The 14,870-nt window shown below is 35.8% G+C and overlaps 1 protein-coding gene across 1 annotated transcript in view; it reads left to right on the top strand.

Annotated features, from left to right (window-relative positions):
- The window catches only part of TRAM1 (translocation associated membrane protein 1), a 28,537-nt gene extending 16,792 nt beyond the window's left edge, over positions 1-11,745 (top strand). The window contains exons 7-11 of the mRNA XM_024739012.1: positions 2,381-2,451; positions 2,558-2,662; positions 3,461-3,604; positions 3,951-4,111; positions 10,167-11,745. Of these exons, the coding sequence (XP_024594780.1) occupies positions 2,381-2,451; positions 2,558-2,662; positions 3,461-3,604; positions 3,951-4,111; positions 10,167-10,240 (555 nt within the window). The 3' untranslated portion in view covers positions 10,241-11,745. The remainder of the gene's footprint in view (positions 1-2,380; positions 2,452-2,557; positions 2,663-3,460; positions 3,605-3,950; positions 4,112-10,166) is intronic.
- Positions 11,746-14,870: the final 3,125 nt, after the last annotated feature.

Genomic DNA, 14,870 nt, shown 5'->3' with positions numbered 1-14,870 from the left:
GGCGGACGTTGCCGTTACTTAGAAAAAGGATTCTTAATACTCTGTCCTTTTGAAAGTTGAAGAGACTATTGTAAAAGCTCTTGCTAGGCATTTGATGGTTGTGAAGATGGAAGCTGTGATGGTAGTTTACTTTCCATTATTGACTCATCTGGTCTGCTATCAGAAAGGCAGGGCTGAAATGCAAAGTTGAATCTGAATTTAGGGAAGAAGCTCTGGATTTTTCTTTACCTAACGGCAAGCACAACCTTGCCTCAATTAGGTTGAGATTTAAGGACAAGAAATATAAAAGAAATGGAATGGCTTTTTGAAATGTAGTGTGTTTGTAATTCATAATAGTGTTTTTTGTCAGAGAGGAGAAAAGATAGGCATCTTATGTTCTCTGCTAAATGGCGTATTTTTAAAACTTATTTGTGTTTCTTCTTAAAAAAAATCTTTTTTTTTTTTAATCCTCCCAAGCAGTTACACTGCTCTGGTTTTTCCAGCAGTTATTCCAGCAAATTAGTTTTTTACATCGATTTACACAAGCTGTTATGTAGTAAAATGAGTTCAGTGTTCAATCAGCAATTAAAAAACAAAAAAGCTTTTATTATAAGTATTGGGGGTCCCCCTAGTGTTGTTTACCCCTCAGAAATTTGGAGCATTGTTTAACACATCTGAAGGAAGGAATATGGCAGTATTTCCCATACGTAGTCACTTATATGCCACCTTGCTGCAACTTAAAATATTTTATTTAAAATTATAATGAAAGTTTGTTTTCTTGTATACTATCTAAAATCATTTTGTGCAGTGCCAGTGATATACACACCACATAGCATATCAAATTGCAGTTATAACCCTACAGCTGAGCTGGTCTGAAATGACTACAAGAGAACGAAGAGGCTTTCTTGTGGTTGAACTTCACCATGTTGTCTCGACATCTTTCTCCCTCTCTCCTTTGGTAAGGAGAATTAGTTCATTGGAAGTTTCAAAATTATGTGGAGAGAATCTTCAGACAGCCTATTTTCAGAGATACTTCTCTCTCCAGTTGGAAACTCCACTGTAAACTTGGTATTATGTCTTGAGAGTTTTCCCTGAGAGACTCAAAGTGTAGGACTCTATATAGTTCCAGTCAACTGTTGTATGTTCTACCTGTCTAACACTTGATCTTTGTAGCATTCTTACTAGAAAAGAGTTTTTAGTTTCAAAACTATACTTGTAAACTCTACTCTTTCTCAGAAGATTTGGTCAAGTAACTCCCTACTTGAAATGTAGGTGGCAAAGAGAAGACCAATAGAGACCTGTGCTCAACTCTGTTATATGCCAGAGATGAGTCTAGTGAGGTTCCAGATGAATGCAGCTCAGTCTGCCAACATCAACCACCATTTTAGTCATTTTAATTAGAGCTGCAGTACATGAATAGTACTAACCAGGCTAATAGAGCCTTGTGATATATATTTGACAGGCTAATAGAGACATATATATATCAATATACGTGGTAAACTGCCAAAAAAAGAGAGAGCAGAAATGAGAGGTAGAGGCATTTCATAAATTAACGAGTGTTTATTGGGCCTATCACTGTTCATATTTTGCAAACATTTTTTTACTGCAACCCAAGACGAAAAACTAGAGTTTATATCATAATTCTGTGTGTGTGTGTGTGTGTGTGTGTGTAAAATCTGGATTAAAATTTTCATGAAACAATGCAATGAGCTATATACACTCTAGCGTTTTTTATTCTATTTCATATTTCAGAACATGTTAGGGTGACCCCCTACATCGATTTCGTGATTCACTTGACTTATGTCTTTGAAAACCACTGTTACTGAGATAACCAGGTCACTAGGGACTATGGAAGAAAAAAAGAGAAGCAAAAGTAAAATCTGGATACCTGGCTTACAGGTTATTAAGAGCAGAAAGAATATACAAATAGATGGTATCCTAAGTGAGAAGATAAATTTTAACCTTCGATTTTAATGACTTGACTGACAATGAAATGAAAGGGACTAAAAGCATGAGCTAAAAAATGTGAATACTATTTAGGTAAACAAAAGCACCTCTGCTGGTATAAACATAGCAATTTTAATAGTACAAGGACATTATGGTTATTAATATTGTGTCATTTAATAAATGTTTATTATGAAAAGAACCACTCAGTACTGAAAGGGATTTGGAGTTCATCTGATTCAGGCAAACCCAGCTGTTACTCACATTTAGATGAGTAGCTGAAGCCAGGAGAGGTTAAGGAACTGCGGCTAATCGGGGTGAGCATTCAGGAAGGGTGCGGGGCAGAGTGGCCTTCAAGTCTTCCTCCGTGACGGTGCATTTTCACTCTGCCACACTGCTCCTAAGAACGGAGCTGCGTCCCCATGTTTTAATCTACCGTGCAATTTTCTGTTTACAGGAAGATATTCCTCGTCAGCTCGTCTACATTGGTCTTTACCTCTTTCACATTGCTGGAGCTTATCTTTTGAAGTGAGTTGGGATTTTTCTTGGGTGTGTATATGGACTGGGCAGATCGTATGCTAATCTGTCTTAATTCATAATTAATCTTTTCATTTTAAATGTGTTTTTTTAACAGCTTGAATCATCTAGGACTTGTTCTTTTGGTGCTGCACTATTTTGTTGAGTTTCTTTTCCACATTTCCCGCCTGTTTTATTTTAGTGATGAAAAGTATCAGAAAGGGTAAGTTGTTGAGCCGTTCTATTTCTTGTGTAATTAAAGTCAGTGCCTATGTTGCCAAGGACCATGCTATTGGCAATTATATTGTTTTTTATAACCTTTTAGTAGCTGCTTTAAATAAAACGACCCTGTTTAGCTGTTGATGTTGGTATTTTGTTCTCTAAAATAGAATCGTTCTTAGCTAGAGAGATACTGTATTGGAACTTGTAATTTTGAGGGTTGAGGGTTTACTTTTCTGATATAACTTCTCCTATCTTGTTTAAACGCACGTTTTTCTTTTGGAGAAGGAAGAATGAGGAAGAATGAACTTTCAGAAGAAATTGAAATAATAGATTATAGAGCCTTAAAGATATTAAAATACTTTGATGGGAAAATTGAACTGGAACAGAATTGAAGTGATATGACTTGTAAAGAGTGTGAGGCCTTTAACAAAAAAAAAAAGTAAAACTGGGACTCTCATGAGAATTGAGTACACGGCTTTTGTTTTATCCAGCATTTTCCAGTAGTTCCGAGAATCATTAATAGTTGTTACACACACACAAAAAAAGATCAGCTAAACAAAAAATATCAAACATTTCTTTACTGGACTTCTAGAACCTGAAATAATGCCGATATGTTATATATCTTCAAGAATGTGATATAATATGAAGCATTTCCCTAACATTCTATTTCAGAATCCTTTTTGCAGAACAATAAGAAATGCTGTTTTAATATGCATTTACTTAACAGGAATCTGATTTCTACTAGGATCTTTTCTTATCTTTGCAATTCTGCGAATCTGACTTGTGACATTTTTCTCAGATTTTCTCTGTGGGCAGTTCTGTTTGTGTTGGGAAGACTTCTGACTTTAATTCTTTCGGTACTCACTGTTGGCTTTGGCCTCGCAAGAGCAGAGAATCAGAAGCTGGATTTCAGTACTGGAAACTTCAATGTGTTGGCTGTTAGGTAGAGTTGATTTAATATTTTTCTCACTTTGCACTACTATATAGTATGTATTATCAGTTTACAATATGAATCATCTAAAAATAAAGGGATAAATACAGGGGTTAGGGTAAATATTCATTCGATTTGATTTCATACCTGTTAACGATTTCATGTCCAAACTGAAGTACTAAAGCGTTTATTTAACTTCTGGGATTAATCGTTAGCAGGATAATTATTTATTAACATAATCTTGTCAACTTAGTGGGAATTTAGCACTAAGTTAATCCTGTCAAAGCAGGATAGACGGCTTTATTCAATGGCGTTGTTGGGGTGCACTCTGACTCCGTTCATTCCTTCACATTCTCAGAATCGCTGTTCTGGCGTCTATTTGCATTACCCAAGCATTCATGATGTGGAAGTTCATTAATTTTCAGCTTCGGAGGTGGAGAGAACATTCTACTTTTCAGGCACCAACCGTGAAGAAGAAACCAACAGTGACTAAAGGCAGGTCTTCTAGAAAAGGAACAGGTTTGTATTCAGTAAGCAATGAAAACCTTGAAGTAGGAAACTTTTTTTTTTTTTTAATGTTTTGGGGGTTTATTTATAATCTTGTTAAGACTTAAAATCTTATAAAGGAAAGTTTATTCTACTTATTAGCAAAATTAGAAACAAAATCATTTTCCCCCATCCTACAGTTTGTTGGTCAGTTATTCTCCTCAAAAGCTGTCCGCTGAGTTCTCTCTGACAAGTTTTCCAGACTTGATGACTTTGAGCCACTATAGACCAATGTGGACATGGGCAGTTTCAGTGAATAACTAACCTCGAGAGTGATTGTACTTTCAAGCATCTTACTCATATTTTAAAAACAAAACCTTTTTTCAGCCCCTCCCCATCTGCCCTTTAGTCCCAAGTGGAACACCTTTTTTTTTAATAACTTCGGATTGTTTGATCCTTCATCTTTGAGTCTGCATCTCACCTCTTTTCTCCTTCTGGCTTTTGATTGAAAATGCATTGACAGTGGAGTAATTTTTTTTCAACTTCGAGTGTTCATAGTTGGAACTGTAACACAAGGAGTTCCATTTTAAAATATATATCAACTGTGGTTTGCTCCTTATAAGTCTTTATAGCTGGTAGTTTATGTCCTCCAGTCCTATCCTTATTCAGGCTTGTATCAGCAACTCTTGACCCTTTGCATGTCATATAAATTTTACTGCATCTTGGTCAGTTTTCACATACACAAATAGCTTCACTGGGGTATCAGATTGATATTACATTGAATCTGTAGATCAGCTGAGGGAGAATTGAGTATATCAACCCATGGACATGATATATACCTCCCACTTATCTAGATTATCTTTAATTTCTCTCAGTAATATTTTTTAATAACTGCTTTATTGGAATATAATTCACACACCATAAGTTCACCCTTTAAAGTGCACGTTTCAGTGGTTCTTAAGTATATTCACCATTAGCAGTCATTTTCCATTCCCTCCGTTCCCCTGCCAGCCTCTTACCTGTTTTCTGTCTCTGTAGATTAGCCTTTTCTGGATATTTCCTATCAATCAGTGGAATCATAGAGTATGTGATCTTTTGCAGCTGTTTCTTTCACATAACATATTTTTAAGATTCATACATGTTGTAGCATGTACCGATACTTCATTCCTCTTTATGGCCAAATAATATACTAGCGTTATGTATATACTGTGTTTTGCTTATCTGTAAGTTGACTGACAGTTGGGTTGTTTCCACTTTTTTGGCTACCGTGAATGATGCCGTTAACATTCACGTACAAGTTTTTGTTTGAACGCCTGTTTTTTGCTGTTTGGGATATATAACTAGAAGTGGAATTGCTGGGTCGTATGATAGCTGTATATTTAACATCTGGTGGGAACTGCTAAACTGTTTTCCAAAGTGCGCCATTGTGCACTCATTGTTTTGCGTGTTCATATCCAGTTGTCCCTGCACCATTTGTTGGAAAGACTAATCTTTATTGAATTGTCTTGAAAATCAGTTGATCATAAAGTAAGAATTTAATATTTCTGGACTCTCTATTCTAGTCTCTTTATCGCTATGTCTATTCTTATGCCCTTGTCTTGATTACTATAGCTTTGTAGTAAGTTTTGAAATCAGGAAATGTGAGTCTACCATTTTTTTTTTTTTTCACGTTTTGGTTATTCTGGGTGCCTTGCATCCATACGAATTTTAGGATCAGCTTGTCAATTCCTACAGAAAAGCCAGCTGGCCTTTGATATGGATTATCTTGAATCTGTAGATTGCTTTGGGGAGTATGAACATAGACGTCCTTCCATCTTTTAGGGTCTTCTTTAATTTCTTTCAATTAAATTTTATAGTTATCAGTGTATAAGTCTTGCACTTCTTCATTAAATTTATTCCTAAATATTTTATTCTTTTCAATGCTGTTGTAAATAGAATTGTCTTCTTAATTTCATTTCTGGATTGTTCATTGCCAGTGTATAGAAACACAGTTGATTTTTGCATAATGATCTTGTATCCCACAACACTGTTGTGCTTATTAGGGTTTTTAAATTTTACTTCACTATTTAATTCTAGTACTTTTGTGGATTCCTTTGCATTTTCAGTATACAGAATCATGTCGTTTACAGCTAGAGATAGTTTTACTTTTTCCTCTCCAGTCTGGATGCCTTTTATTTCATTTTCCTGCCAAATTATCCTGGCTAGAACCTCCAGAACAATTTTAAATAGAATTAGTGAGAACAGATATCCTCATATTATTCCTGATCTTAGCAGGAAGACATCTAGCCTTTCACCATTAAGTACGATGTTACCTGTGAGTTTTTCCTAAATGGGCTGTTTCAGGTTGAGAAAGTTTCCTTCTGTTCCTACTTTGTTTGTAATTTTTATCATGAAAGGATGTTAGATTTTGTCACGTGCTTTTTTGTGCAACGATTGAGATCATCAAATGGTTTGTGTCCTTTATTCTGTTGATATGATGGATTATATTAATTGATTTTTTAATGTTAAGCCAACAATGCAGTCCTGGGATAAATCTCACTTGGTCATGTATATAATCCTCTTTAGATGCTGCTTGATTTGGCTTGCTAGTATTTGGTTGAGGATTTTTACACCTGTATTCATAAAGAATATTCATATGTATTTTTTTGTAATGTATTGATTTTCAAATGTAAATCCAGTCTTGCATTCCTGGCATAAACCCAAGTTGATGATGACAATATATCACTTCTGCTGGATGGGTTTTTTCAATATTTTGTAAAAATAGGATTTTTTGCATCTGTGTTTATGTAAAAGATTGGGCTATAGTTAGCCCTTTTCTGGGGTAATATCCTTGTCAGGTTTTGATACGAGTTATGCTAGCTTTATAAAAAGTATTGGGCAGTTTTGTCCTTCTTGTAATATTTAAATGTTTGGAAGGATTCACCACTGAAGCTGTCCAACCTAGACTCTTCTTTATGGGAAGATTTTTTTTTTTAACTACATAGTCACATTCTTTAATAGATAATAGGATTATTCAGATTTTCTATTTCTTATTGTTTCTCTTTCGGTAAATTGTGTTTTTCAAGGATTTATCCATTTCATTTAAATTTGCAAAATGTATTGATGTAACATTATTCATAATATGCACTTATTAATGCCTGTAGAACAGCAGTGATTCCCATCTTTCATTTCCTGTGTAAGTAGTTTATGCCTCTCTCTTTTCTTCTTCCATCAGCCAAGAAACAACATTTGTCTTCTTTTGCTGATTGTCTCAGATGTGTCATTGATTTCTGTTCTTATTTCCCTTTCTTTGGGTTTAATTTGCTGTTTTGTTATTGTGGTTTACCTTGTGGAAATAAATCATTGATTTTTCATCCCTTCTCATGAATTACTTGCAGTTAAGGTCAAACTTCCCTTTCAGCAATGCTTTACCCTTATTTCACAGGTTTTGATATCTCTCTTTCATTATCATTCAGTTTCAAATATTTTATAATTCCAGTTGTGCTTTCTTCTTTGACCCATGGATTATTTATAAGTAAATTGTGTAGTTTACAAATACTGTATTTGGGCATTTTCTAGGTTTTGGGGGGTTTTTTCCTACTGATTTCTGGCTTAATTCCACTGTGGTTAAAGAACATACTCCGAATGATTTCAAGTCTTTGAAATTTGTTGATACTTTCATTGTGTCTCATCCTGTGTTCAGTATTGATGAATGTTCCATCTGGACTTCAGAAGGACGTGTATTGTGTGTTTGTTGGGTATTCTGTTCTGTAGGTAGGTGTCAGGTTCATTTGTGATGCCCAGGTTTGTATCTTTACTGACTTGGTGGAAGGAGTTCTGCTTGTTCAGTCAGTTACTGCAGAAGGTATTGACCCATTTCTTCTTGTAGCTTGTAAGTTTTTGCTTTAAATATTGTGAAGATATGTTATAGGTATATCAAAATTCAGGGTTGTTATATAAATCCCTGTGGGATTTGTCCTTTTTTATTGTCACATGTCCATCTTCATCTCTAGCTTGTCTGAATTTACTCCAGTTCACCAACTATCTTGTGGTAAAGTGTTAGCATGCTCTATCTTTTCCTGTGTTTTTCTACTTTAAACCTTTCTTTGTCCTTAAATATAAGTTGTGTCTCTTGTAAGCAGCATGTGATTGGATTTTAATTTTTTCGTCCAGTCTGACAAAATTATCTTTGTTTTTTTGACAGTTATCCTGTGATGTGCCTGGGTTTGGTTTTCTTTGCATTTATCCTGCTCGGTGTTGTGTAGAGCTTCCTGAATCTTGGCTTGGTTTCTTTTTGCCATTTTTGGAAAATTCTTCACCATTATTTCTTCAGATATTGCTTCTGCCCCATTCTCTTTCTTCTGTCCTTTGGGGGTTCCCGTACATGTGTTAAACCCTTTTACCCTGTCCTTTTATATCTTTTCGTGCTTTCTGCATTTTCCATCCTTTCTTTTCTGAGTTTCAATCTGAGCATTTTTTTCTAGTTCACGCATCTCTTCTGTTGGGCCTAATCTGCTATTAAACTTTTATTAAATTTATATTTTTAGTTACTGTATTATCCTGTCCTGGGATTAAAGATTTTTGAGTCCTTGGATGAAATTATCTATCTTTTCATTTATTTTTATTAATCATTGTTCTTTTAATATCCCTGTGTGACAACTCCAGATCTGGATCACCTGAGGATCTATTTCTGAGATTTTTTTTTCTCTTAGTTTTCAGTCATTTTGTCTTGTTTTCTGGTACACCTGATATTTTTTTTTTTTTTTTTATGAAATCACTTTTTGTAAAACTTTAATTTCCGAGACATTTAAAAAGTCACACTAAAAGTATCACACTAACAGTAAAACAAACAAGACTGACAATTTGTAAACAAAACACTCTGCAAACAAAAATAATTTGCCAGTGCATCCGAGCATTATTTTTAAATAAGCAACACTATACCAATTTTTTAAAATTTAGAAAGCCAGCACTGCATGTATCCTCATACTTAAAAAAAAAACTTATTGTAAGAATTCTGCCTTTATACACTAAATACTGTGCTAACAATATAGAAGGCCACTTGGGGCTTTCACACGATGTAAGCCTGTGTTGTTGGCACATAAGGCGGTTACTGAGGCCACAGGGAGGCCGACTGGGCTCCAGCGAAGCCAGGCAGAAGCCAGTGCCCCTAAGGTCAGGTTGAACACTGAATGTTCTGTGTAAAAGCATGCAGAGGCTCTGGATGAATTAGTAGAAGCTCTGGATCATTCTGTGTCACTGAAGCTGATCTATTTCCAGTTTGTCCTCATTCCTAGGACATCAACTATTCCTAAGGGCTTTCTTCTCTGGTGGGCCCCAAATTCATATTTTTGTCTCCCTGTCATTGTGAGACTTCCCAGTTCTCTCTGTAGCTTTATTCTTTGTTAGGAGTTACTTTCTGCTGGATTTTTCTGAGTCTTGCTTGGTGTGTGCACGTTTAGTAGTTGGCAAATACCTTGGGGGAGAAATACAGTTAGCTGACTTGGTTTTTTTCCCAGTGCCTTCAAATAGCCATTTTCGTGTTCGCCTTTTGTGGATCTTTTTGGAGGGAGGGTTGGTCTGGCATCAGTTATTCCATCATGGCTTGAAGAAGGCGATTCTAACACTCTTAAACATAAGAGTTATCATCCTAAACACCAATTTTTTAATATGTTGGAAAGAAACATATCCCCAAGAACTTCCCTTGTCTGCTGTCCAGTGTGAAAATGTTCCTTTTTTTCTACCAAAAGGATTGCTCTGCAGACTATTTTATAGTTCTTCTAATTGTTTTTAGAGTTTCTGTCTTCTCTTTTTTTCCTACCTTCAATAGTAGTTACTTTCCTTTTTTAACTATTTTTTTAATTGAGATGTCGTTGACATATGTAATTACTTTTAATTTGCTGCTTTCAGCTCATTGTGTTTAACATGTTATCAGGTTTTATGGTTGGTTAAATACTAGTAAAGATTAAGCACTAGTAAGTAAGTTTCACCTAAGGGCATAAAAGTATATATTAGGTTTTAAATTTTCTTTTCTGAGGGTACCTTTATGTGTAAAAGATAATATTATTTGCACTTACTTAGAAAGTAATCCTGATTTTTTTTCTCTTTTCAGAAAATGGTGTAAATGGAACAGTAACTTCAAATGGAGCAGACTCTCCCCGTAATAGAAAAGAGAAATCTTCATAATGAATTATAATCTAATTGATTAATGTCCCCAAAGAAATCTGCTTTTTACTATATCTTTCAGCACTAGAGATTTTTTTCTGTTCTTGAAAATACAGTTTGTGCTCTTTGATTCTTGCTACTATTGTTTCATGCATTTTTTAAAGGGCATTTGAGGGGAGGATGATTACTATGAGTGAAAAACATACTTCAGCTTAGACTAAGCTACCTGCCTTCAAAATAGTTTAGGGACCACCACCATATTTTATTTTATTTTGTTTTTTATCTTTCAGCATTTTTCTAATGATTTGAAGAGAGAACTATTTACAAAAATTCTACATATCAGTGATACAATTTCTTGCTCTCACCAATTTTTTATATTAGCAAGATGGCCTGTTCCAGCAAGGCCATATTTTTAAAGTTATCTTTCAGGGCAAAATGGAAATAATATAAAGTTGGATGTCAAACTTTAATATGTTTTCAGTGTTCTCTAATTTTTAGGAATTTTTGTAGCCTTTACACTTGGGAAAAAAGATTTGTAAATTCACCAGAATACTTGTGTGCTTTATTTTTTAGTGGTTGTTAATGTTATTTACATCCCCATTTTTTTAAGGGAGAAAAAAACATACTTTTGGTTATGGCGTATGAAGATTTTATTGCCATATATATTGAATCAAAATATATTAACATAAAAGTACTTGTGAAGTAAAATCTTTCTTGTGCATTTTCAACACTTGTAAACTGGAAATCAGAAAATTAAATATTTACTATAAAGAAAATTTTAACATAGCCCTTTTTGATATGTTTATTAATAATAATTCTTAATGGGGCTTGTCATAAGTTTGATACGCACAGCAGCTTAGAAAAATACTGTTTAACCTGAAAACTCTTTTAAAAAATCATGCCTACTTGATTTATATATATATAAAAAGATGTCAATATTTGGAAAACATTTAATGCACTAGCCTCAAATTGAAAATTCAGGTGGATAAATAGTCTTACAAAAGACAATGCTTTATGTTATAACTGTAGCTTTGGTCCCGTCCTTATCTGAGAAACATTTATCTGTATAAAACATATTTTTGGATAAATATATATATATATATATTTGTATCTCTATAGAAAGGCTCTAAAAAACATTTGAGTAAAATATTTGGTTCCCTTTTCTATAATTATCCTTTAAAATCTTTATAGCTCTATTTGGGTTTTTGTCGTCTTTACAGGGCATATATCACTCCTTGCAGTGTTCACATTTCGCTCCCCACTTCTCACTTTCGTCACCAGCTAATGTTTGCGCCATTTTTAGTATAAAAGTTGCAGACCTGATAAGTCTGCAGTTTAATCAGTTGCCATGCTGCTAGAAAGTCGTGCTTTCTGTTTCCAGCTGTTTACCTACTTCCTGGAAAAAGTAGTAGCTCTCTGTAGCATCATGGAGTTTCAGTGGAACCAAATCTCTGCCATTAAAAACTGGCATTATATTGAACTATACATTGAGAAATCAATCCGAATAAAAATTTTTACTTTCACAAGCCGTATCTTGGATGTTTTCTTTGTTGTTAGCAAATTTTATGCTATTTTTAGTGTCTAATCTCATTAAAATGTACACGTTGAAAGAGTATACTTCTGATAAACATTTAGAACAGCCTTTCTTTCCTAAAAAGTGTGTTCTACCAAAAAAGATGATTAGTTTCACATATTATTAATGAGGGCAACTGTGAGAAAAAGTGGTTTATAGCCAAATTCAGGGACTATTGAGTTAAACAAACTTAAAGGTGTCTTTTTTACAGCAGGACACCTAGAGTGACAACAGCGGGGACACAGCATGCAGTGTCTCTACACTCATCTGAGGAACCTTCTATGAAATTACATACAGCATATGCTATGTGTTCTACAACATATGCTGTGGGTTTGGGGGTGGGGGGAAGCCCTTGGTATGTAGTTAAAACTTTACAAAACACATATATACACAAGTGTAATTGTAAATAGTAAGCTCTAGATCCCCTCCTCCAAGGAAAGTCTCTACGGGCCCCCCAGATCCTGCAGACTGCTGCTGTCACCCGGCCTCTGGTCAGACTTTGAAGACTGATGGGAAGCGTCACGGTAGGACCATGAGCCAGGACAGCTGTGTTACTGAGTGACCTTGAACTAGTTGCTTTGCCCTTCTGGGGTTGTCCTTCCCTCCATAAAGGGGGGGATATGGCTGTGAGTAGTCCAGGTGGACTATTCTGGAACAAATGTATTGACTACATTCTTCTAAAATTAATCGTACACAGTCCTTAAATTCAGAACTAATCCTGGAGCAAAGCTTGTATAGATGAGGAAATGGGAGAGAAATGTTTTGTTGCACAGACGGCAATAGCCATTGACACCCTGTATCTCCAAGGTGTTGCCAGATGTTTTCACAGAAAACTGGTTCTGCTGCCTGTCTACACGTGGACACCTATAAGAATGGATTGATACTGACCACCTGTTTGCACTTTTTAAAGAGTGGCCTTAAAAGTAACCCTGGAGGAAATTCAAGGTAATGCTCAGATGTTTTTTTCCCAAAGATCACCGTAGGTGTGATAGGTAATTCAGTTAAGAAGCATCATCTGCTTTAAAACTTCACAGGTTTGGCAGTTGCAGAGCAGACATTAGCAAGTGTTGGGAGAATTAAAGACTAGTAACCTAGGGCCTGAAGAGAGTCAAGGGGGTTGGACTGAGTGTGTGTTTTAGAAGCCCTGGGTATACAGACCAACACACTAGGATGAAAGGAAAGGCAAAAGGCAAGTCTACAGTATAGCGTAGGGAACTATATTCAATATCCTGCAATAAACCATAATGGAAAGTATATGAAAAAGAAGATAGGGATTTCCCTGGCGGTCCGGTGGTTAAGAGTCTGCGCTTCCACTGAATGGGGTGTGGGTTCGATCCCTTAGTCTGGGAACTAAGATCCCACATGCCGGGTGGCATGGCCAAAAAATTTTTTTAATTAAAATTAAAAAAAAAAAAACATATATATATATATATGTATAACTGAATCACTTTGCTGTACACCAGAAACTAACACGACATTGTAAATCAACTCTACTCCAATAATAGGTCCATCTGGTTACTGAGCACTGTGTAAAGCCGTTAGCCATCTATGGAAGGCAGCATCCGCTATGGCTCAGCTCTATCCTGTGAGGACAGCACAGAACTCAGTATTTACAAAGACAACTAGTTTAAGCATGACTTGCTTTACAAAAAGCTGCACTAGGTATCTGTGTGTCACACGTCAACCAGTTTTATCCAATACCATTCAAAGAAAGGCTAAGCCACTTTGTCTAGCTTAACTGCTTTTAGTGAAAAAATTATTACTGTATTTGCTTAAAGGTAAAATCAAACATTTTGTGTTCTGAAAACAAGCAAATCAGAAAAGAAATTTAAGAGGCTTAGGTTCCGTCACATAACCACTAGTAACCTAACTTTGACTTTATGTCAGCCAAAGAAAGAAATCTCTTCTTATTTTGAAGATCCAAACTTCAAGTGACACCTTGTTGATTTCTGCAGATATTAATAGGTACATAGTAGTAAGACTAGCAGACCAGAGTTCAAATCTTGACTCCTCTACCAGTAAGCTCTGTGTGATCTAATTAATGTCTGTACCTCAGTTTCCTGAGATAATGTTAGCACTTACCCCACAAGGTAGTTCTAAGAACGGATTGTGCATAGCTCCACGCCTGATGCTTATTCAATGTTAGTTGTTAGCCCATAAGTTTATGACAAACAGCACAGGGACTGAATGGCTCATAGTAAGTATTAAGTAGTTTCAGTTGTTACTACTTTTCCCTGTAAGACCCCATTGTACAAGGTTGATGAGCACTCATGGCCACAGTACAAGGACAGTGCTCCATGGTTGCTGAGCAGGGGGGCCAAAGATGCTGCAAGAGTTATTCAAGCCACCATCACAGCCATTCAATCACTGGAAGACTGCAGGCATGCTTACCCAGCATGAAATTTCATAAAGCAAACTTCCAAGTCTGTACTGAATCATTTACACTTGTGTGACACAATAATCATAAAAGCAAATAGTGTGTATAGTTTCTAAAGAATGATGTTTTTCTTTAAAGGTATTCCGGCCCTTTGCACAGCAAACATTTGCATCTTTTTTTTTTTTTAATTAATTAATTTATTTTGGCTGCGCTGGGTCTTAGTTGCAGCATGCGGGATCTTCATTGTGGCACGTTTCATTGTGGCACGCGAACTCTTAGTGGTGGCATGCATACGGGATCTAGTTCCCTGACCAGGGATCGAAACCAGGCCCCCTGCATTGGGAACGTGGAGTCTTACCCACTGGACCACCAGGGGAGTCCCTAAAGAATTTTTATTTTTATTAGATACCTATGGTTTATGAAACTATACTTTCATTCAGATGGCTTGAACAACTTCTAGAGAACTACTAGCTGCTTAGAGTTGCCTTACCTTCTAATGGAAAGACTCAAACGCCATCAGGTAAATGAGCATATTTACCTGGGACAGAAAAAGTTTGTATTACAAGCTAGTTTATCAAGAAATTTGAACAGATCTCGTAAAATGTCCTAGAAATTACAAGTGGACTGGAAGGCCTGGGTATGACAGTGGAGGCAGGCGGGGCAGGGGGTGGGAATATACACCTAAGTGTGGATAATATATG

The sequence above is a fragment of the Neophocaena asiaeorientalis genome, unplaced genomic scaffold, assembly GCF_003031525.2.
Source record: "Neophocaena asiaeorientalis asiaeorientalis breed wild unplaced genomic scaffold, Neophocaena_asiaeorientalis_V1.1 scaffold299, whole genome shotgun sequence".
NCBI lineage: Eukaryota > Metazoa > Chordata > Mammalia > Artiodactyla > Phocoenidae > Neophocaena > Neophocaena asiaeorientalis.
This window is presented reverse-complemented; position numbering and strand designations above follow the sequence as displayed.